General features: G+C 46.9%; 2 protein-coding genes across 2 annotated transcripts; both read left to right on the top strand.

Annotated features, from left to right (window-relative positions):
- The first annotated feature begins 8,021 nt into the window (after positions 1–8,021).
- On the top strand, positions 8,022–10,547 carry LOC123441304 (S-type anion channel SLAH2-like). The gene is made up of 2 exons (XM_045117785.1): positions 8,022–8,483; positions 9,414–10,547. Exons 1-2 carry the CDS (start codon positions 8,022–8,024, stop codon positions 10,545–10,547), a joined length of 1,596 nt encoding a protein of 531 aa, XP_044973720.1.
- A 7,592-nt stretch (positions 10,548–18,139) lies between these two features.
- Positions 18,140–19,383, top strand: LOC123442496. The gene is made up of 4 exons (XM_045118560.1): positions 18,140–18,272; positions 18,733–18,851; positions 19,103–19,160; positions 19,270–19,383. Exons 1-4 carry the CDS (start codon positions 18,140–18,142, stop codon positions 19,374–19,376), a joined length of 417 nt encoding a protein of 138 aa, XP_044974495.1. The 3' UTR covers positions 19,377–19,383.
- Positions 19,384–20,788: the final 1,405 nt, after the last annotated feature.

Here is a 20,788-nt window from a genome sequence, read left to right as displayed (position 1 = left end):
GACGAGCCGCGAGCATGGAACGGAGATCTCCTGAAGCGCTTCTACACGTGACCGCCGACGGAGGCAATGTAAAGAACAAGTATCATTGAAGTAATACAAAGCAGACTAATTTTTTGCAGATCCAAAATTCTTCCGCGTTTGCAGACTCCGGTCTAAAAAACTCTCTCCGAGCGTGCACTAAAAGTCGCACTCGGGGACTTAGCTGCGACCCAGAGTCACCTAAGTAAAAAACTCTCTCCGAGTGTGCACTAAAAGTCGCACTTGGGGACTTAGCTGCGACCCAGAGTCGCCTAAGTAAAAAAACTCTCTCCGAGTGTGCACTAAAAGTCGCACTCGGGGACTTAGCTGCGACCCAGAGTCGCCTAAGTAAAAAACTCTCTCCGAGTGTGCACTAAAAGTCGCACTCGGGGACTTAGCTGCGACCCAGAGTCGCCTAAGTAAAAAACTCTCTCCGATTGTGCACTAAAAGTCGCACTCGGGGACTTAGCTGCGACCCAGAGTCGCCTAAGTAAAAACTCTCTTCGAGTGTGCACTAAAAGGCGCACTCGGGGACTTAGCTGCGACCCAGAGTCGCCTAAGTAAAAAAATCTCTCCGAGTGTGCACTAAAAGTCGCACTCGGGGACTTAGCCGCGACCCAGAATCGCCTAAGTACAAAACTCGCTCCGAGTGGGCACCAAAAGCCACACTCGGGGACTTAGCTGCGACCCAGAGTCGCCTAAGTAAAAAACTCTCTCCGAGTGTGCACTAACAACCGCACTCGGGGACTTAGCTGCGACCCAGAATCGCCTAAGTACAACCTCGCTCCGAGTATGCACTAACAGCCGCACTCGGGGACTTAGCTGCGATTCAGAATCGCCTAAGTACAAAACTCGCTCCGAGTGCGCACTAAAAGCCGCACTCGAAGACTTAGCTGCGATCCAGAATCGCCTAAGTATAAAGCTTCCTTCGAGTGTATCCTCGAGATCCACTCGGAGGCTTAGCAGACCCTCATTGAGGCTCATGTGGATGTGAAGACAACTGACAACTACATGAGTATCAACTCACTCCGAGTGCGCACGAGATGCCGCCCTCGGGGACTTAGCTGCGATCCAGAATCGCCTAAGTAAAAAAGCTTCCTTCGAGTGTATCCTCGAGATCCACTCGGAGGCTTAGCAGACCCTCATTGAGGCTCATGTGGATGTGAAGACAACTGACAACTACATGAGTATCAACTCACTCTGAGTGCGCACGAGATGCCGCACTCGGGAACTTAGCTGCGATCCAGAATCGCCTAACTAAAAAGCTTCCTTCGAGTGTATCCTCGAGATCCACTCGGAGGCTTAGCAAACCCTCATTGAGGCTCATGTGGATGTGAAGACAACTGACAATTACATGCTCCGCATGTTCGCCATTGGCTTCATCAAGAAACGCCAAACAAAAACCACGAGCCAAAATCGTGTCAAAAAAAACTTGGCGAAAGAAGAGCAAAATATTCGATTCGAATTCAAAGTTGGATCTACGATAGTCGGCTCGGTGTGGATCAAGCTTATCCACACAGAACCACGAATGTGACGGCCAACAGCAGTGGCCCAAGTTTGATACAGATACCACTCGGCATACCGAGGTAAAGTTTTTCAAGCGTCATCAGGACTGGCACCGGGACTGGCACACTCCACAAAGGTCTCAAGGTCGATCCCGTCCGCGATACGAGTGGTTGTCTCCAGGAAGGTCTCCATGAAATCTTCGAATCGAAGCTTCTTGGTGTTGGCGACCTGCAACGCCTTCAGCTTTTCTTCACGAGCTTCCTTGCAGTGCACTCGGACCAGCGATAGCGCCACGTACGCACCACAACGAGTGGCAGACTTCTTCCTTGCTTGCACTCTGTTCGGGACATCCTCCAGCCGAGTCATCAACCCTTCTATTTCCTATCGGGAATCGTCTTCGGGCCACAGCTCCTTGTCGATCCGGCCGATGACTTCTCTCAGGCGGCCGATGAAAGGTCCCACTCTGCCAAGGCGAATATGTGCTCGGAGCATGTCCCAATTGGCTTCGTCGCCGAGTGGAACGTTCGGAACAACCGACCTTTCAATGTCGTCTGCTTCAGCCTCAGCGTCCAGACAAAAATATGCAAAGAAAAGACGAGTAGAAAGTAAGCACAGAATGAATTACAAAGTCAAGAAGCACTAGGCAAAAAGCTTACCAACGAGCAGTGCAATCATCTTCCTTGCCCAGTCGTTGACATACTTCTCCTGCGAAATGCATCGACGGTTCATCACCTTCATCTGACCCATCAGTTCAGTTCTTTGCTTGCCCATTTTTTCAATTTCGGCCACCAATGCCTTGTTGGTCTCCCGGGACTCCTCCAAAGACTTCTCTCGGTCAGCAAGAGCCCCCTTCACACCAGCCAAGTCATTCACAGCCGCCTCCAATTCCGCAGCAAGCTGAACCTTTTCAGCCTTCAGAGCATTGTACGCGGATCCCATTTCGCAAGTCTTCTGCCAAATCAGCGCAAAGGGAAGATCAGACACATTCAACAAAGAAAACAAACAAAACAATCAAAGTTCTTCAGACCCCTGCCAATGCAAGCACTCGACAGTGGTCTCGGGGACTACACCCAGTGGGTTCACTCAGAGTGACCCCACTGCATGAAGCTCGAACAGGTCGGCCCTATTGAGCTCCATGACAAACAGACAAATCTACGAGAATGCTATTACCCGACCTGAGTAACACTACTCTCGGGGACTACATCCACTGGATGCACTCCGAGTGCCCCCACTGGTAATATTCGGGCAGACCAGCTCTGATCTGCTCACATAACGGGAAATACATATAAAGACAACTGCCGGTGCAAGCACTCGACAGAAGTCTCGGGGACTACACCCACTGGGTTCACTCTGAGTGAACCCACTGCAAAATAATCCTACTGTATCCGAGTATATCACTTAAACCCCCAGTGGGTTACAAGAGGGAAGGAAACACTTACTAGCGCACTTACTCGGATATCGTCTCGGAGTTCCAAGCTTCTCTTGTACAAAAACGCGATGGAGTCGTACGCTCCCTTGGCATCACCCACCATCAACTCCACCTGCACCATGGCCTCCTTCGCGGCTCCCACTTGGTCTTCCGGGAGGTGTCGGGCGTCGTACTAGACGGTCGATGGACCTGGCACGATAGAAGACTCCTTGGGCATCGCAAGTCCCGCTCCAGTCGGTTCCGCCGCGAGGGGCACCGCCTCAGTCGACGGCATCGGCTCGGTCGGCGGCGCATCCATGGTGGGAGCAGCAGCAGATGGAACAACCTCAAGGACAGGCGCCAAAGTTGGCCCTGATCCCCTTTGGTCGTCCTCCTCCAGATGAATCACCTCCGAAGGAAGCCCGACTGAACAACATGAGGTTGCAGAAAAAGGGCAAGATTAAAGACAGCACTCGCGAAACAATAATGCAAACCCTCGGAGTCGTCACAACGTACCTTGCTGGGATGTGGCAGCGTTATCCGTATCCATGGGATCATCGTCCTGGCGCGGCAGAGAGGTGGCGGAGGTAGCAGCTCTGTCGAGTAAAATCCACTCGACCGATAAGCATGAGTTCAATCAAATATTGAAAGAAGATGGGAGAACAAGACACTTACGTTGAGGCAACTGGAACAGCGATCCTCATCCGAGGCAAAGCTTTCCGAGGCTTGGACCCACTCGGTTTGACCACCTTGGACGGTTGGTCCGTGGGCTCGGCAGCAGCGTACTTGGTCCTCTTCATGCTCCGAGCACTCGGAGCCACGGGAGGAGCTGGCGGAGCACTCGGAGCCACGGGAGAAGCAGGCGGAGCACTCGGAGCTGCTGGAGGAGCCGGCGGAGCCGCAGGTTCGTGACGGCGCTTAGTTCGAGGCTCTGATGGTGGAGGTGGCGAGCTCTGCTCCCCGACCTCCCCCTCCTCCTCTTTAGACTCCTCCTCCGTCTCCCCACTGTCGGAGACGTACTCGGCGCTATCCACGCTGCCCTCCTGGCTGCCCTCCTCTTCCTCAGCGGGATTCCTGTTCGAGACGGGAGAATGCCAGTTGGTCCACTCCTGCACAAAATACAGTCGACAACGTCAGACACCAAGCGGCGACACAAGAAAAGCGATAAATCTGAGAAGATTGAAAGCACTCGACAAGATGCGCTCACCTCATTCGGAGGAGGGTTGTCGGCGCGGAAGGGCCTCACTCGCCGGGCTCCTTGGGGGTTGTCGCATGCGCCTGTGATGCCGCGGACCCACGCTGTCACCGTCTCCCCGGTCACGCACTCTGGGTGAGTCCGAGTGGAATCCTCAGGCCCCACATAGTGCCACATGGCGTGGTGTCGGGCTTGCAGCGGCTGGATGCGCTGACCCAGAAAAGTCTCCAGCAAGTCCGTGCCGGTGACTCCCTTGCGGACGACGGCTATCAGCGCGTCGACCAGAGGCTGGATCTGGATCTTTTCCAACTTTGAGAGCGCAAGTTGCCTGGGAGGAGTCGGACGGTCTAGGCTAAAGGGCGGCAACCCAGTCGCAGCATTCGGACAAGCTATGTCCTGGCAGTAGAACCAGGTCGACTACTAGTTCCTAACTGACTAGGACAACTGGAGAGAGGGGTAGCTGCTCTTCGTTTTCTTTTGGAAGCCTAAGCCCCCGCAGAGCTGGAGGAGATGGGTTTTATCGTCCGACTGGCTAAGCTTTTTGACAGTCTGAGACCTAGCGGAGAAGATGTACTTAAAGAGCCCCCAATGGGGGGGACATCCAATAAAGCACTCGCACAGAGTGACGAATGCGGCGAGATGGGCTATCGCGTTGGGAGGAAAATGATGGAGCTGCGCCCCGAAGTGATTCATAATACCTCTAAAGAAGGGGTGGGGAGGCAAGGAGAAGCCCCTGTACACGTGGCTGAGCAGCAAGATGCGCTCTCCCTCCTGCGGCGCCGGCTCCGTCTCGCCCTCCGCCGGCAGCCTCCACGACTTGTTGGCAATCATGCCTTGCTCCACCAGCTCCAGCAGGTCGTCCGCCGTCACCGTGGAGGGGAGGAAATCCCCCTGGATCCAACCCGCCGATAGTGCTCGATGTCGCCGCTGAGCAGGGGCCGCCGCCTTCTTCTTCTTCTGTGACTCGAGCTTGCTCGTCAGCCCCTTCGTCATGGTGAAGGCAGCAGATCCGCAGAGGAGGAGAGGAAGGAGGAGGCTTGGAACGCGCAGGGAGCTACGGGAGAAGCGAGGCGAGTGCGAGTAACAAGGGCAGCGCAACAAGAAACCCCCGCCGGAGAGGCTTAAATAAGGTTCCGACTGGGTCACTAACAGGTGGCCCCGAAATCTTATCCCCGACCGGCTGCTGCGATATTAGTGGAGAAGATAAAGGCGCGGTAATCGAGGCGGCAGAAACTACTCGATGACGATGTCGACATCCCCGCTGAGCGCGCGGCAACCGTTTGAAGATCCCAGAAAATCCGCCGCTGTCAGTTTAACCGGTCACATCTAAAGATTCCGCGGAACCACTCGGTCCCTGACGGTTCGTTTCACTGGTATATTCACTCGGATCACTGGTCGAAAGGATAAAATGGATCGAGGCAAACAACGCCAAAGTCACATCCATACCAGTCGGATCCGTACTCCACGCACCACTTCGTCATTCCAACCCCGATCCATTCGGGGACTAATGATGGGGTTATAGTCCCAGGGTAGGGTCATAGGCTTGCCCTATAGGTCCTACCCAAGGACTACCCTTCATAGAGGGCAAGGCCCTTAGACAGTTCCGACTGAACTAAGGACCACCCATCATCCAGTCGGTGACGAGCATTCGGAGCATATTTATCGTACGAACTGAATTCCACTCTGTACATCGTAACCTCCCAGGAGGGCAACGGTCGTACGTTTTCATACACCATTATTAGCATTTAAGGCATACGTTACCTGTAACGTAGGCATTTATTCGCCACTATTCCATCCCTGTCCACCGGGCCGTTGTGGAGGGCAGTGCACTCTATATAAGTCGCTCTTCCCCACTGGTGCAGGGGTTGGCATTTACTGTAATCCTATATTCCACTCGACACTAAGCTCCCAAGAGCACTGAGACGTAGGGCTTTTACCTCCACCGTAGAGGGGCCTGAACTCATACAATCTCGTCGTAGCTAAGGCTCTGCCCATCCTTTCGTACCCTATACATCTACTGTCAGACTTATACCCACGACACTATCCGTTTGTTTTCATGGATTAAACAGGGGCTAAAGGTCATTAAATGACATGCAAAAAGACCATGTTACCCCTAATAATGTACTAGAAGTTATTAAATGACATGTTAAAAATAGGGGCACTGTTGAAAAAAGTGTCAAAAAAGTCTCAAAAAGACCCTCCCATAGGGACTTCTTCCTTTAGTCCCAAATACCCCTTTTTAGTCCCTAAAAGTCCCTTCTTTTTGTTTCACATGGGATTAAAAGAGACTTCTTTTAGTCCCTATATTAAAAAATCCCTGGAAACAAACACCCCCTAAGCATCGGTGAATTGCTATAGATAACCATTCAAAGTTCCTTGAGGTGGAACCGGGCACCTCCTCAGCGAGATTGATATACATAAGAGCATCTATGATCAAACCCCTCATATTCCTTTCAAATGTCCGAACAGACCGTTCGGCTAGTGATCGATCACAAAAACGCAATCCGGTCGTATCCCTTATATACGTCCTAAATGTCTAGACAGACCATTTGGTCAGCAACCGGTCACAAAAACGCGATCCAACCGGACCCTCAAACACGTCTGAAACACCCGGACTAACCGGCACACCTCATATACATCTCAAATATGAGGACGATAGTAGGGCTGGCGGACACATCCGGACATGTCCGACCAATCGCCATGTAAGACGCGACCTATCCTGGACCATCTTTTTTCTTTCTTTATTATTTTTGTTCTTTTCTTCTATATCAATCACGTGCAAGTGACAGACATATAAAAAAATTATGAAAAATGCGGCTGCACGAACAAAAAAGGAAGGGCTCAAAACAAATATATCTGGTCACTGATCGAACGCGCGTGCGGACATATAAGGTGTCATATTTGCTGAGTCCAGTTATAAATGCTGTAATGTTTGAGCACAATTATCACATACACTTTTGACTGAGCTTCGAACGCTTCCTATGGCACTGTTAAGCAGGACTTTGATATCTGCTTAGAAACACAACACGGACGCTTGTCCAGTGACTGGGGACTTTTGGGACCGTCGGTGGAAGTCCTTGTTTCCGGCTCGGCAGCGGTCTCTACCAACGAGTTGCATTGACCAACAAAGCTAGCACATGCATATGCAACAATAATACAGCAGTGAAGAATTATATCGAATAAAAATCAATGATATTATATTGTTATGGCATGCAACTTACTCCCTCCTTCCAGAATTGCTTGTCGTAAAAATAATAAAAATGAATGTATCTAAAACTGAAATACGTCTATATATATTTATTTCCGTGACAAGTAATTTGGGAGGCGGTACATTTTATTTAGCAAGTTGAGGATCAAGCGTGGGTGTTTGTGCTATGCTTTGACGTGGCAGTACCTTTTTGACACGTGTTAGCAAACCAAAAGCAGCATGCACGCCACCGCGCAGACAACCAGACATGGCCGAGCTCTTCATCGATCGTCTTATTCGGCACGTACAAACGTAGCTAGGGGCCAACGGTACAGTACAGTAGGCTTCCATCATGCATGAAGGAGACGAAGACGAAGACGAAGACGGGACTAGTCGGCGGCGACGTCGTGGCAATTCGTGAAGCACCTACGAGGCGTGGAGGAATTCGTGAAGCACCTGCTGGTGTTAGTGTAGCAAGCTGGCCTCCGGGGCCACGTGCGCGCAGCTGGTGCGTGAAGTTGGTGGTGCATGCAGCTTCGTGTTCCACCTTCGTGTTGCACGTCTGCGTCCATCATCCCGCCGGCCGGCGAACCCACCGACGAATATATAGTATATACATGAGCTCGCTGCATGTCATGGACATCATACCCAAGGTTCATACCGCGCGTTGCCAGTTTCAGGAGAGTCCGTCGAGGTTCACGGCGCCCATGGAGAAAATCGATGTCAGGATGGACGGCGGGCCGGGGTGCGCTCTGCCGCCGGAAGCACACGCTTTCCCGGCGGAGGACGGTGGCGCTACGAGGATCGAGACACCTTTCTCTGTGTCGTTGAGCGTGCGGGCCCACCACCCCGCCGTGCCGCTGAGGCAGGCTCGTCAACACTCGCTGCCGTCCCCGGCAGTCAGAGGCAGAGCCGAGGCGCCGGCCGTGCAGCGGAGCGGCACGACGCGGGAGCGGGACCGGCGGTTCGACCGCTTAAGGACCTTCTCTGGCCGCCTCGAACGCCAGCTCTCCACCATCCGCGGCCTGTCGCGGGAGCTGCCGGCTGCTGACCTCGAGCGCGGCATCGCCAAGCTCTCTGAGGAGGAGGAGGCCGACGAGGACGGCAATGTCCCCACCGCCGATCGCTACTTCGCCGCCCTCCAAGGCGCCGAGCTCGACACCCTTCGCGTAAGTACATACCAGATTTTACCCTTTAGTTTTGCTAAGAAGTCTCAGTCGATAAAAAATCTTAAATTATAGATCATTTTTATAAATTAAAAGCATGTAGCATTTTTTTCTTCCGTTGCAACGCACGGGCCCTTTTGCTAATGACATATAACAAAATCTGTCACTTTTGCTTTGATATACATCCCTAATAAAGCGTTGATATACTGTCGTACGTGAGTGAAAGAAATCAAGATGAACTAATTCAGTGGCCATTGGAGCAATTTTTTTTGTTCGCGGTCTAGTTAGTGGTATACAATCTGACAACCTATCATAAATAGTTGACCTTTTCCACAAATAGTCCATTTCATCTTCTTCTCTCAATTCCTATCGCTTTAGTTGAATCAGCCTCATAGAAGAAAAGTAGAAAAGATAAACAAAAATGAGAAAATAATTAAACAAAAATCGCTTTGATTTAAATCAGTCTGATAGAAGAAAAGAAGAAAAGATAAAAAAAAGGAAAAAAATATGCCAAGACAGTATTCGAACCTGGGTGTCCGAGGAAGAATGGTTACGCTAGAGCCAACATGCTTGGTCAACCTAGTTGCTAAATTTCGGTTCAACAGCTTATAAACCAATACATAGCGGAGCGATTTGTGATAAAAAATAACCGTTTTCTTTTGACTTATGGATGACATAGTGGATAATTTTAAGTAACTTTAGGAATAATGTTCATGACGTACGACGGAAGCATTATTTGCTTTATTAGTAGGTATATATATATATATATATATATATATATATATGTCAATACTAATATATCACTTGACTAAGACTTTATTAAATCTCAGTCGATTAAGACCTAGCCACACCTTTTCTTTTTCTGTAGCAAAAACCACCACGGGGTGTTGCTTTCTTTTTCTCTAACTCTAACAAGAAGCTGAATGTTTGCAGCCGACGGAGGTGGCGTCGCTGCCAAGGGACGAGTTGTGGCCTTTCTTGCTTCGGTTCCCCATCAGCACCTTCGGGATGTGCCTCGGCGTCAGCAGCCAGGCGATGCTATGGAAGACGCTCGAGTCAGAGCCCTCCATGGCCTTCCTCCGCGTGCGCCCCGCCGCCAACCACGTCCTCTGGTGGGTCTCTGCTGCCCTCACCGCCGTCGTCTCCATCGTCTACCTCCTCAAGGTCGTCTTCTACTTCGAGGCCGTCCGCCGCGAGTTCCACCATCCGGTCCGCGTCAACTTCTTCTTCGCCCCTTGGGTCGCATGCCTCTTCCTCGTCAAGGGGGTGCCCCGCCCGGAGTGGGAGATCCACCATGTCTTCTGGTACCTCCTCATGGCGCCCATCCTATGCCTCGACCTCAAGATCTACGGCCAGTGGATGTCCAGCGGCGAGCGGCGCCTCTCCAAGGTGGCCAACCCGTCAAACCACCTCGCCGTCGTCGGCAACTTTGTTGGTGCGCTACTCGGCGCCAGGATGGGCCTCCGGGAGCTGCCCGTCTTCTTCTTTGCTGTCGGGTTGGCTCACTATGCGATGCTATTCGTCACACTCTACCAACGCCTCCCCACAACCGCGCAGCTCCCCAAGGAGCTCCACCCGGTCTTCTTCCTCTTCGTCGCAGCACCTAGTGTCGCGTCCATGGCATGGGCGAGGATCTCCGGCGAGTTCAACAACGGCGCCAAGCTCCTATACTTTGTATCGCTCTTCCTCCATGTATCGTTGGTGGTGCGGGTCAACCTGTTTCGGGGGTTAAGGTTCTCGCTGGCTTGGTGGGCATACACGTTCCCGATGACCAGTGTTGCCCTAGCGACGGTGTTGTATGCATCGGAGGTGGGCAACATACTCACACAAATGCTTGCGCTCGGGCTATCGGGAATTGCCGTTGTCACCGTCATCGGCGTGTTGGCCACCACCGTATACCATGCCTTTGTGTGTGGAGACCTGTTCCCCAACGACGTTTCCATCGCCATCACGCAGAAGAGGCCCAAGTTTAGCAACATACTTGCGCACCTCCGCTCGCCCACTCCGGCATCAAGTAGCTCATCATCTACATCATTATTTCATTTGCAAGCACGACACCTTCTTTGATGAGTCTATCTCCAACTCTAGGACGACAGGCAACGTCGGTAAGACTCTAGTGGTGCATGGACTCTAATGGTCGGTGAACAGCAGGATGCATGTTGTGAATGCACACAAGAGTTTATATTGATTAGTACCAACTTACTTGTACAATCTTCCTTCCCTTTTTTTTTTCATTTTCCATCATTTCCTTGAGCAATTTGCATTGCCATGGTATGATATATAATTTATAGAATTAGTATCTATGTTTGCAAATTGGGTGGCTTAATGAGAAGTTTAAACTATTATTGCTCTAATTCCATATATAACACACAAACTGAGAATGGCACAAGGCATTTCTTATTTAACTTTTTTCAACCATGCAAGCAGGGTGCTTCCATAATTTCATATAGATAAAAAAACACAAAGTGGCCTGATTTTTTAATAGGGAAGCAAGGCCAAAGACCAAAAGAGAACAAACAATGAGAAAACAACTAAGTGGGCACGGGTCGAACGAAAACACCACAACTAGCATATCCATCGACTAAAGAGAAGTCACTGGTTCCTTCGTAGACACCATCAGAAAGAAAACACTGCGCCCAGGGCGAACCATTGCCACCGGCGTCGACCGCCGTCGAAGACTAAGCTTTTGTCGGAATCACCCACGACCACATCGCTGAAACCATGTGAAAGGGTCCAAGCACGTCATCTTCAAATTAAGAGTGAATTCCGGTTTTTACTCTTTATATAGACATTTTTGACAATAATTACCCCATTTAGCAGGAATTCATCCGTTTTACTCCATTTAGGAAAAATGTTGCCACAATTCACCCAGTTTAAAATTTTATGAGCGTTCTGACCGGCAAGTCCAGCTGGCATGCGACATCGACGGTTTTTTGCTACCTATTTTTCTCCCTGCTCTGATCCTCGCAGCTTCTCCTGACTGGCCCGACCCGATTTGATCGCACGAGAGCAGGTCACTCGCATCCAATGCACAACGCCCGGATGCACCGCACCATGATGGCCTGCTATATTTTCACGGCACACATCATTTCCCTTCCTTCAAATCGCACACATGATCCTGTCCCAAAACATTGCCTCCTTTCATTTGTAGGGGGTGGGACGATGTTGGCGACAAGTGGCAGGCAAGAGGCGTGGCCGTTGGTGATTACTGAAGCGGGTGAGAGCCGGTACAAAATATTTTCACCTTCCATGCATGCCTGCATCATCTGTTTCTCAACCCTGCAAGAGGTTCGGTTTTTTGTGGCTAGATTTGTTCTCAATCTAGGATCCATATTAGATGTGTTTAGCTGCTCATTTTTTGGTTGAAGAAGTATTCTGATGAGACGACTCTATTTTATCAGCACGGCATCTTATCACAGAATAAATTATAGGAGAAATTGCTATTGATGTAGTCTCAAATCATGTACGCTTTTTTCTGTATTATCATATACAATCTAAAGTACTATTGATATAATCCGGTTCTCAATTGTTATTACATGTGTGTTGACATTCGTTACTACTTGCGCGTTGTAAAGGAATTTTGGATTTCTGTATCTTACGATGAATCACGTGAGTGACCTTCATCGGGCCGAGCCCGGTCAAGAGTAGGTGCGAGGACCGGCTCAGGAGGAAGAAAAATAGGCAAAAAAATGGGCGATGTGGCATTCTGGCTAGACCTGATGATTGGGACCTGCCAGTCAGAACACTCATAAAATTTTAAACAAGATAAATTGTGACAGAACTTTTATTAAAGGTGATAAAACAGATGGATTCTCGTTAAAGGGGGTAACTAGTGTAAAAGATGTCAAATAGGGGGTAAAAAACGGAATTCACTCTCAAATTAAAGACCCTTGATAAATTGAGGTGCAACCATCTAATTCAAGAGCCTCGTGAAACTTATATATCTATCCCTACTAATAAAGTATCTATTGCTTCTGTGGTACATCAATTAAATTGCCTCTAAAATTCTCTAATATTACCCACCAATGCCACTATATAAGTTATAAAAAACGTTTTGCAGGGAATCCTCGCATAGGCCGGCCCAAGCATAGGGACCAGCTATACTACGCTTTCCTCGCTGGAAAATACACAGCACGCTCATTTGGGCCAGCCCATGGGAGGGGGCCTATTTTTTTAGTTTTTTAGTTACTATTATTTATCCGTTCCTTTTTATTTTTTCTAATTCAAATTAATCAAAAGTAAACTTTCGAAATTCAAAATTTTATATTTACATAATTGTTTCATAAAACATAAAATGTTTGCAAATTCAAAAATTGTTTGGGGTTTTTGTAAAAATGTTTACATATTTAAAAATCGTAATTTTGGAGAAAACATTCGTGAATCAAAAAAACATTTTGCGAAACTTCTTTAATGCAATTAAAAAATGTTTGATAATTCAAAAAATGAATTATTCGCCAATTCACAAGAAAATACTTGAAAACAGTTCATAATATAAAATATTGTTTGGAATTTAAAAAATGTTTATAAATAATAAAAAATGTTCCAGATTCTACAAATGTTCCCAAATTTGTAAAAATGTTCACGGATGATCGAGTGTATGCAGTTCAACATTAATGCTTCTGAGTCTTTCAGATTATATACGTGAGTTAATTTTGAAGAATTAATTGTGAGGGTGGATCGGAATATTATAGCATATTTTAAAAAAAATCTTGAAATTCAGAATAATTCTTTCAGTTATCAAGTTTTTTGACAACCATGATATTTTTTTAAAAACCTGAATATTGTTTCAACTTGTGAATTGTGAATAAAATTAAAAGAAGAAATATTTTCTTGCATTTGTGAATAAATTTTTGAAATCATGTGATGAGATATGAACATAATGTGGTTATCGCCATTGAAGATGGTGTTTTTTTTTCTCCCGTTGCAACGCACGGGTCCTTTTGATAGTTAATAATAAAGCAAATACGGTTTCTGTCGTCTATCGTGGCCGTTTTTTAAAAAAGCCCATCCGTTTTCGAGGATTCAACCCGCAGTCCTTCTGTAAGTCAAGTCGAACCGTTATTTTACGTTTTGCACAAAACACCCTATATTTTATCCAAACTAACTCGTCCCTCCTTCCCCCCTCTCTCCCCACAACCCCACCCCGCAAATGGCGACGACGCCGGCTCCGGCGGGCGCAGAGGGACCTCCGCCCTCCCGTGCTCCCGGCGGCTGTTGGCCACAGCCCCCGCGGGCCGCCGCGCCCACCACACGCGGCTCCCGGACCACCAAACCACCCCCGCCGGCAATGGTGACGCGCGCCGCCCTCGACCTGGATCTGAAGACCCCAGCCACCGTCGCCTCCCGGATCCGCCGCCTCCTCCCCAACAACCGTCGCCTCCCGCCGCCGCCTCCTCCCCAACCACCTTCGCCTCCCGGGTCCGCCGCCTCCTCCCCAACCACCTTTGACTCCCAGATCCGCCGCCACCAGCTCGCCCTCAAGGAGCTGACACCTGTCAAGGAGCGGTCCTCGCCGGCCACAGCTCGGTGTCCGTCGGGGAGAGCACTAGCCGGAGCTTCATTGCCGACCGGGCTGACCCTCTTCCTCCTCCCATCGAGATCTCCCCCATACTACTGCAGGTCAACTACGCATCCACATGATGTTCATCGGTCAGAGCTATAGCCAAATTCGTCGTTGGTGCATCACCTTGATTAATCTCCATTACAGTTCAAGTTTCTTGGCCGCAGCTCCTCCCCTACTGCAGAGCTTTAAGTCCAGGCCTGTGCGCGAAAAAAACGTTGTGCCCTCTCCTGTGGGAGTGCTCCTCAAAGTCTTCTAACAACGAATGTTCTTCATGTTATGGACTTGTGCCACAGCTTGTTCTAAATTTCTTTTGAATCATAATTGAATTTTCACTATGATACACTATTTCATCAGCTCTTTACTGAAAATAATGCTTCCTGTAGTGAAGAATAAGGCTGCTTACCACCTCTTTTGTGCTTCTACTCGTGTGCGTTGCGAGTCGTGTGTGTGCACTCCACTCCATTCCCACAATTTGCAAAAACTTAGTGCTACTCGTGTAGGTGATGGTGTTGCTTTCTTTGTGCTACTTTGTTTGCTTGTTGCTGTTGCATAGGCAAGGTTGTTTGTGCTAAAAAAAGACAGAAAGTTTAGTCTGCAAAACTTACAAAGTTCGTGTTGAAAAGACAAAACAGAAAGTTCATTATGCTAAACATATATAAAATCTACCTCAACGCCGGCAAGTCAGCCGGCGGCGACTGCCTCTCTGTGTTCCTCGTGGTGGCGCGAATGACCATCCAACACAATCTGAAGCATGGATAAGGTACGCAAGATGACTCCTTTGCCCCCTCCCCTCCAGTACCGTAGATGGATCCCTGTATGTTTGGGAGGTGACACAGCTGTTTTTTTTATGCAACCGATGGCAACGAGGTCGAAGAAGCTGGCTCCGGATGATAAGATCCGTCAAGAAGTTTCTTCGGCCTCAACCCTATTTAAATTTTCCTTCAGATCAGCGATTCATCCAAATTGTTTTCTTCCCTTTTGGCCAACCGATGTTTCCTGGAACTGGGTGAAGTACTCATCGAAGACTAGGATTTTGGCCTCAATTGGTAAGTCGCGACCAACTCTCCAGATTTTTGGCCAACTCAAAAACTAGCTAAATCATATACTAGATCAAACTGCTTGTTGTATCTTGTATGTGAATGTGTGTGGAAATATCACTTATGGGCCAGGTTATTCTGCATGCAGGCAAGAGAGAATGAAGAGAAAAAGCTTAAGGCAAAGCAAAAGGAAGTGGCTAGGATCCAGGTTGGAACATTTGTTACTGAATTTGTTACTTAGTAGCGAAGGTTTGTGCTAATTTGATTTTCTGTAGGCTCTTTGCCGTTGCAGGTCGCTCCACCGGTGCTTCAGAGTGGTGTTACTGCGATTCTGAAACTAAGGCAAGTCTGTGCTCCATGATAGCCTATGTACTATCTGGACTAAGTATCCATATTTACTATCTTTGTGTTTCTGGTTGCCTCGGGCAAAACTACCAGATGAGCTTATATGGCATGAGAAGTTCTTATAAATGATAATGATCCACCCTACTAGATAATCTTATAGCTGAGTTGTTATAAATGATGCTGGTCCATTTGTATGGGCAAACACAAGACAAGGTAAATCAGTTACAACCAAACAATCATGATGTACTTCTTCTGTTGAAAGTGTGCTGCTAAATAGGTTATATTTGCTTTGTGGAGCCAGCATATGAAAGAATGTACTAAAGAACTCAATCATCGTGATACCCATATATTTGGGGCACTCGATCCCAAAAGCGGAACAATAACTATGCTCTTGAGGTAATCAATCTTTCCGACTACTGAGATGTTTTGAATGCTAATCATATTTGATAAATTGAGGATAATGCCAATACCCTACTTTTGTTTATAGATTGCAGTGAGGTTGTCCAAGGTGGAAAAGAAATGATGGAGGCCAAGGAAAACAATCATCGTCTACAGTTGGGACGCAGAAGAGTTCGTGCTGGTATGTTATTGATGGCATGCTCTTAGATGTTTTCTTATCTGCAAATGTAAGCTCTAAGGCATAGAAAAATCCAATGTCTCGGCCTCTCATATAGGGTCTACGAAATGGGATGAGTAGAACGTGGATATGTTACTTCAAGAGATATTGCTTATATGAACGTAGACATATCAGCGTTTGGGTCTATTGGTCTTATGACCCGTGTAACCCCATAACTCGATGGATTGATCAAGGAAGAAAGCAGAATGGTATTTTAGCTCTGCACCTAAAGCCTTTAAGCATAGAATTTAACTTCACGAGCAGCACTCAGTACAAATTAAAGATTTGTTTACATATATTCCATTTTTTTAATTATTTGATCCTTTCCTTTTTATTCTTGATTGAAGGTACCCGATCCTGATGATCGGTCTCATACATTGTATGACTACATGATTCGCCAGAATCCTCCGGTGGGTACAGTGATGGAATTGTCATATAATTCCGTTGTGGGAATGAGTGATCATGAAAGCTTCATATGATTGAAATTAAACATACTTAAGTATTAAGCTCCTATTCTCACATTGCAAGAGTAGCCGGTGGCGGAACAAACTTTGCAGCTTTTGTCCAGTACATTGGAGTCCCTTCACTTGACATCTCTTATGGACTATGTAAGTGAAAACGTTTTTGATGGCGCATAAGCCTGAAAATATGTGCTCCCTTTCTTTAGCATTGTTTGAATTCATTTTTAAAGAAACAGAACAGTAGGCTAGGAAACCATATATTTACAGCTCGTCTTACTATTATTCCTCTAGCATCTGCCGTAAATATGGTTGCTCATGCATTTTCAGAATACCTTGTCAACCACTCGTTGTATCATGATTTTGTTTGGATGGAGCTGTCCGGAGACCCTTTGTTCCACAAACATGTAGCATGTACTGAGCGAGCTATCTTTTAAAATACAAAAAATTCACTATAGCGCTGACTAACCCATTTTATCGGGTAATCATGCACTGGCGAGCATCTGGTTTATCGGGTAATCATGCAGTGGCGAGCATCTCGTGTCTGACTGCCTTGAGACTTGCAGATGATGAGAACAGATCATTCCCTTCAATTATGTCTCCTACGCGTCCAAATGGGAGGTATCTTTTCTTCTGGCAACTGAGATATGCAACTTTTAGACACACAGGGTAGTTCCCTCATTTAGTTTCATCAAGGAAACTAAAACAAAATCATGATATAGACTCGCTTCTTATTGATTGGTACACAGGTTTTCATGAAATTATCATTAAGTGTGGTGTGTAGAAGTAGCTCCAACAATTACTTGACACGTGGACTATGTGTTGTCCTCATGACAACAGATGATGCAAGCACAAAAAGTGGGGGCATAACATGAGGGAACGCACACCGAAAGTTAGAGAGATCAATGACCAATAGATGATGGTGGAGCAAGACTTACCAACCAAGAAAGCCTCATGGGGAGACCATGGTACAAACATATGGTGAGCATCAAAGTTGCAGGCTTGTTCATAGTACTGTACTTGTATGAACTCTGAAATTAGTCTAAAACTGACTACAATGATGGTTTTTTGCCTTCGGCGAATTTATGCGTCATCGGGCCAGGACGATTGGGGCATCAAAGCCTTCCCCGACATCATCTCGTCCATGCTAACGAGAGAAGCTCAATACGGTCGTAGTCTTTGGGGTTGTTGCATCATGAGATTTACAAGGGTGCAAGGGCCTTATTTCTTATGGAATTGTATATTGTTATTCATATGTGGATTATTCACTTGCCAAATCATTGACCTCCTATAGTATGATCAGATCAATATAAAGAGTGTGGATTCTTTTTTTTAACGAACTCTCAAGTCCGTAGACGACCTATGAACGCATAGGAACGTCTCAAGAGGCGCACCACAGGTGCGCCCCACACGTGGCTCCCGGGCGCGGGGGGCGCGATGGTGCTGGAGCTGGACGCAGCGGGGGCGTCGCCGACGACCGGGGAGGGCGCGGGCGCGCTCAAGCGGCGACTGGAGGAGGCCATCGACGGCGCCATGGCCCGCATGTCCGAGCCCGAGTGGGCGCCCTTCCAGCCCGGCACCTCCTTCTTCGCGCCGCCCCGGCCAGATCCGGTGCCTCCCTCCCGGATCCGCAACCCCCCATGGCCTTCGCCAGCTCGCTCCCACCCGCGACGGCATCCGGCCTCCGCGCGAGCCACACCCCGGAGCTCGCCTTCCCGCCGGTCAACAGGAAGGGCGGCATCTGGCTACGGCGTCGGGGAGCCCGGCACGGAGGTATCTGTCTACGCTTCAACCAACTCGTGTTCAAGCCGCTCTCACTGGAGTCGGCCTGAGATTTACTATGCTAATTGCTAGGCCGTGGCTTCGTGCTGTCACTCCGTGTGCTCAAGATTAGTTCTTTCGCCCTTAAAAAAACTATTTCCTTCAATCTGATTTGAAGTCGGGTTGCCAGTAATGATTTTACTACGATGTTAGAATGTTTGTGTCGGACCAAGCCTACTTATGCTTCTGCTGGTTCCTGAGTCCTGACAATGTAGTAGCCTTCGTTTGCTGCACCCAAGTTAGTGGATTGCAGTGAATCCTGACCATGTTTTGGCTTTCTACTTACCAGGGGAAACTGTAATCAAACTGGAAATAAACAGCACATGTAAAGAAAATTTAATGAACAACCTTTATTTATTTATATATGTTTGCATACCGTTTGATGTCTGTTTGCAACTTTGTTTGTAACCAGTAAGGGCTGAAGTGAATGAATCTCCAAGTGCTTTAGCGATTGATGCTCTCTCCCAAGTTAAGCATGTTCTACTTCCAATCACCGACCGCAACCCTTACCTTTCAGAACGCACAAGACATGTCTGTTTCTTTTTTCTGATATTTGATTGTTTGCGTTTCGTTGCTAAAGAATCATGTATATGTATACTGCATTGATAGTTTAGGGGACTCTAAACATTGTGGCCAATTTTCAGGGCAGTTTTATTATGCCCATTAGTTACACCATAGTTTTCTTTGAAGGAATGACTCTTGGCTATCCTTTTTTTCCTTCATGGAGTGCAATAGTTGTTCTTTTTAAAGTGGCTTACCCATAATGGCTGATGATGTGCCAGGCTGCAGCCACAACCACTTCTCTAGCAAAGAAGTATGGAGCAAGCATTACAGTAGTTGGTATGATCTCAATTCCTTTAAATTATTACCTTTTCTTGCTTAAGCTATTGCGCATATTCGTTTATATAGCTTAAATTCTGCTACATTAAAATTCTACTCTTCATTTCAGTTATTGATGATAAGCCAAAGGAGTCATTTCCAGAGCATGATACTCAAATGTCAAGCATTAGATGGCACCTTTCTGAAGGTGAGAACCGTTTCATTTGTTTATTTTGAGTTAAAGAGCTGGTCCCCAATTTCATTAAGTACATGAGTTTTTTTGAGTTTTTTTATATGTTTATCATTTATTATGTACCTCACACTAAGAGTATAAGCTTGCCAGCTTAGAGGGTAATTTCGTAGTGGTTGCATGGGGCAGGTACATCATTTCTTGTTTGCTTTGGTGTATGTACATTGGGGGAAATCTGTTTGGAAACGAGGACGTATTGGTTCATATTAATCCCAGTGGTGTATGTTTATAACTATATGTAGAGCACATGACCCGACCTTGCTTGTGGCCGATTTAATTTGTTTACTATGACATTAGTTTAAAAAAATTCATGGTTTTACACATGTTCACACAATTGTTGTTTCAAAAAATATGTTTGCACTTGTTTTGAAATCATAAGAATTCTAAAAAATCCATTTTTACTAAAAAATCATTTTAAAATGTACAAAAAAATTAAAACATTCTTTAAAGAAAAAACGTCTGCTGAAGTATGTTTTTTAGAGAAATGTTCTAATTTTCATAAACATTTAAGATTATTAAAGAAGTGTTCCAGTTTTGATTTAAACCTTAACTTCTATTAAAAATAACGAAATTTTCATGTTTAAAAAAAAACCATTGACAGACTATTTCATGCAAAACTTCTCTTTCATATGATGAAGAACGCTAAGTTGGCTTCTTCACATCCAAACTTGATTCTACAAAAAGCAATAATCAGTTTTACCTTATTATCGATGTCTATTAAAACTGGATATATAAAATAATGCACAATGAAATATAAAGCTGGTTGTGCCTCTTTCTTCGCCCGGTGCAAGGCACGGGCATTTGTACTAGTACCAACTAAACAGACTTATAAGAACTTATCAATCAACCGGCCCATGGGGCTCACCCTGGGCGTTTGGGTATCCGAACCCGTTACCCGAACCCAAACCGAACCGAATTACCCGAATTGTCGGGTAATTCGGGTATCGGGTAAGGGTTCGGTTCTCATTTCTTGACTATTCGATTTTCGGGTTAGGGTTCGGGTTCTAGTCTGGAAAACCCGAAATACCCACACTACCCAAATTATTCATAATGTCCAAAATTTCCATGCTATTATTACACTAACTTGTTACCCATACTAACTAAAATACCCATATTACCAAAAATACCCATAATATCCGAGTTATTCATATCAAAAGTTGATGTATACTCCGAATATTTTGGATATTTTGGGTACCCGAATTACCCGAACCGAAATTTTGGGTAATTTGGGTTCGGGTATTTTTTTGACAGAAACAATTTTGGTTCCCATTTTCGAATACCCGAATTATCCATAAACCGAACTACCCGAATCGAAATAACAAAAATACCCGAACGCCCAGGCTGACATGGGGCAAGAGGCTGAATTATTTTGGATCTATATATGCGAGAGGCGCTGTGT

This window comes from Hordeum vulgare, chromosome 3H (genome assembly GCF_904849725.1).
Source record: "Hordeum vulgare subsp. vulgare chromosome 3H, MorexV3_pseudomolecules_assembly, whole genome shotgun sequence".
Taxonomy (NCBI): Eukaryota; Viridiplantae; Streptophyta; class Magnoliopsida; order Poales; family Poaceae; genus Hordeum; species Hordeum vulgare.
Note: the sequence above shows the minus strand (reverse complement) of the source record. Positions and strands in the feature narration are given on the sequence as shown.

What these genes read in the sequence shown, in the direction of transcription:
- LOC123442496 (XM_045118560.1), top strand. Translation starts at nt 18,140, where the DNA reads ATGGCCTTCGCCAGCTCGCTCCCACCCGCGACGGCATCCGGCCTCCGC. An exon ending in TCGGGGAGCCCGGCACGGAG is followed by an intron (nt 18,273 to 18,732) that starts GTATCTGTCTAC and finishes GTTTGTAACCAG; the next exon opens with TAAGGGCTGAAGTGAATGAA. An exon ending in TTTCAGAACGCACAAGACAT is followed by an intron (nt 18,852 to 19,102) that starts GTCTGTTTCTTT and finishes ATGATGTGCCAG; the next exon opens with GCTGCAGCCACAACCACTTC.
- LOC123441304 (XM_045117785.1), top strand. Translation starts at nt 8,022, where the DNA reads ATGGAGAAAATCGATGTCAGGATGGACGGCGGGCCGGGGTGCGCTCTG. An exon ending in CCGAGCTCGACACCCTTCGC is followed by an intron (nt 8,484 to 9,413) that starts GTAAGTACATAC and finishes GAATGTTTGCAG; the next exon opens with CCGACGGAGGTGGCGTCGCT.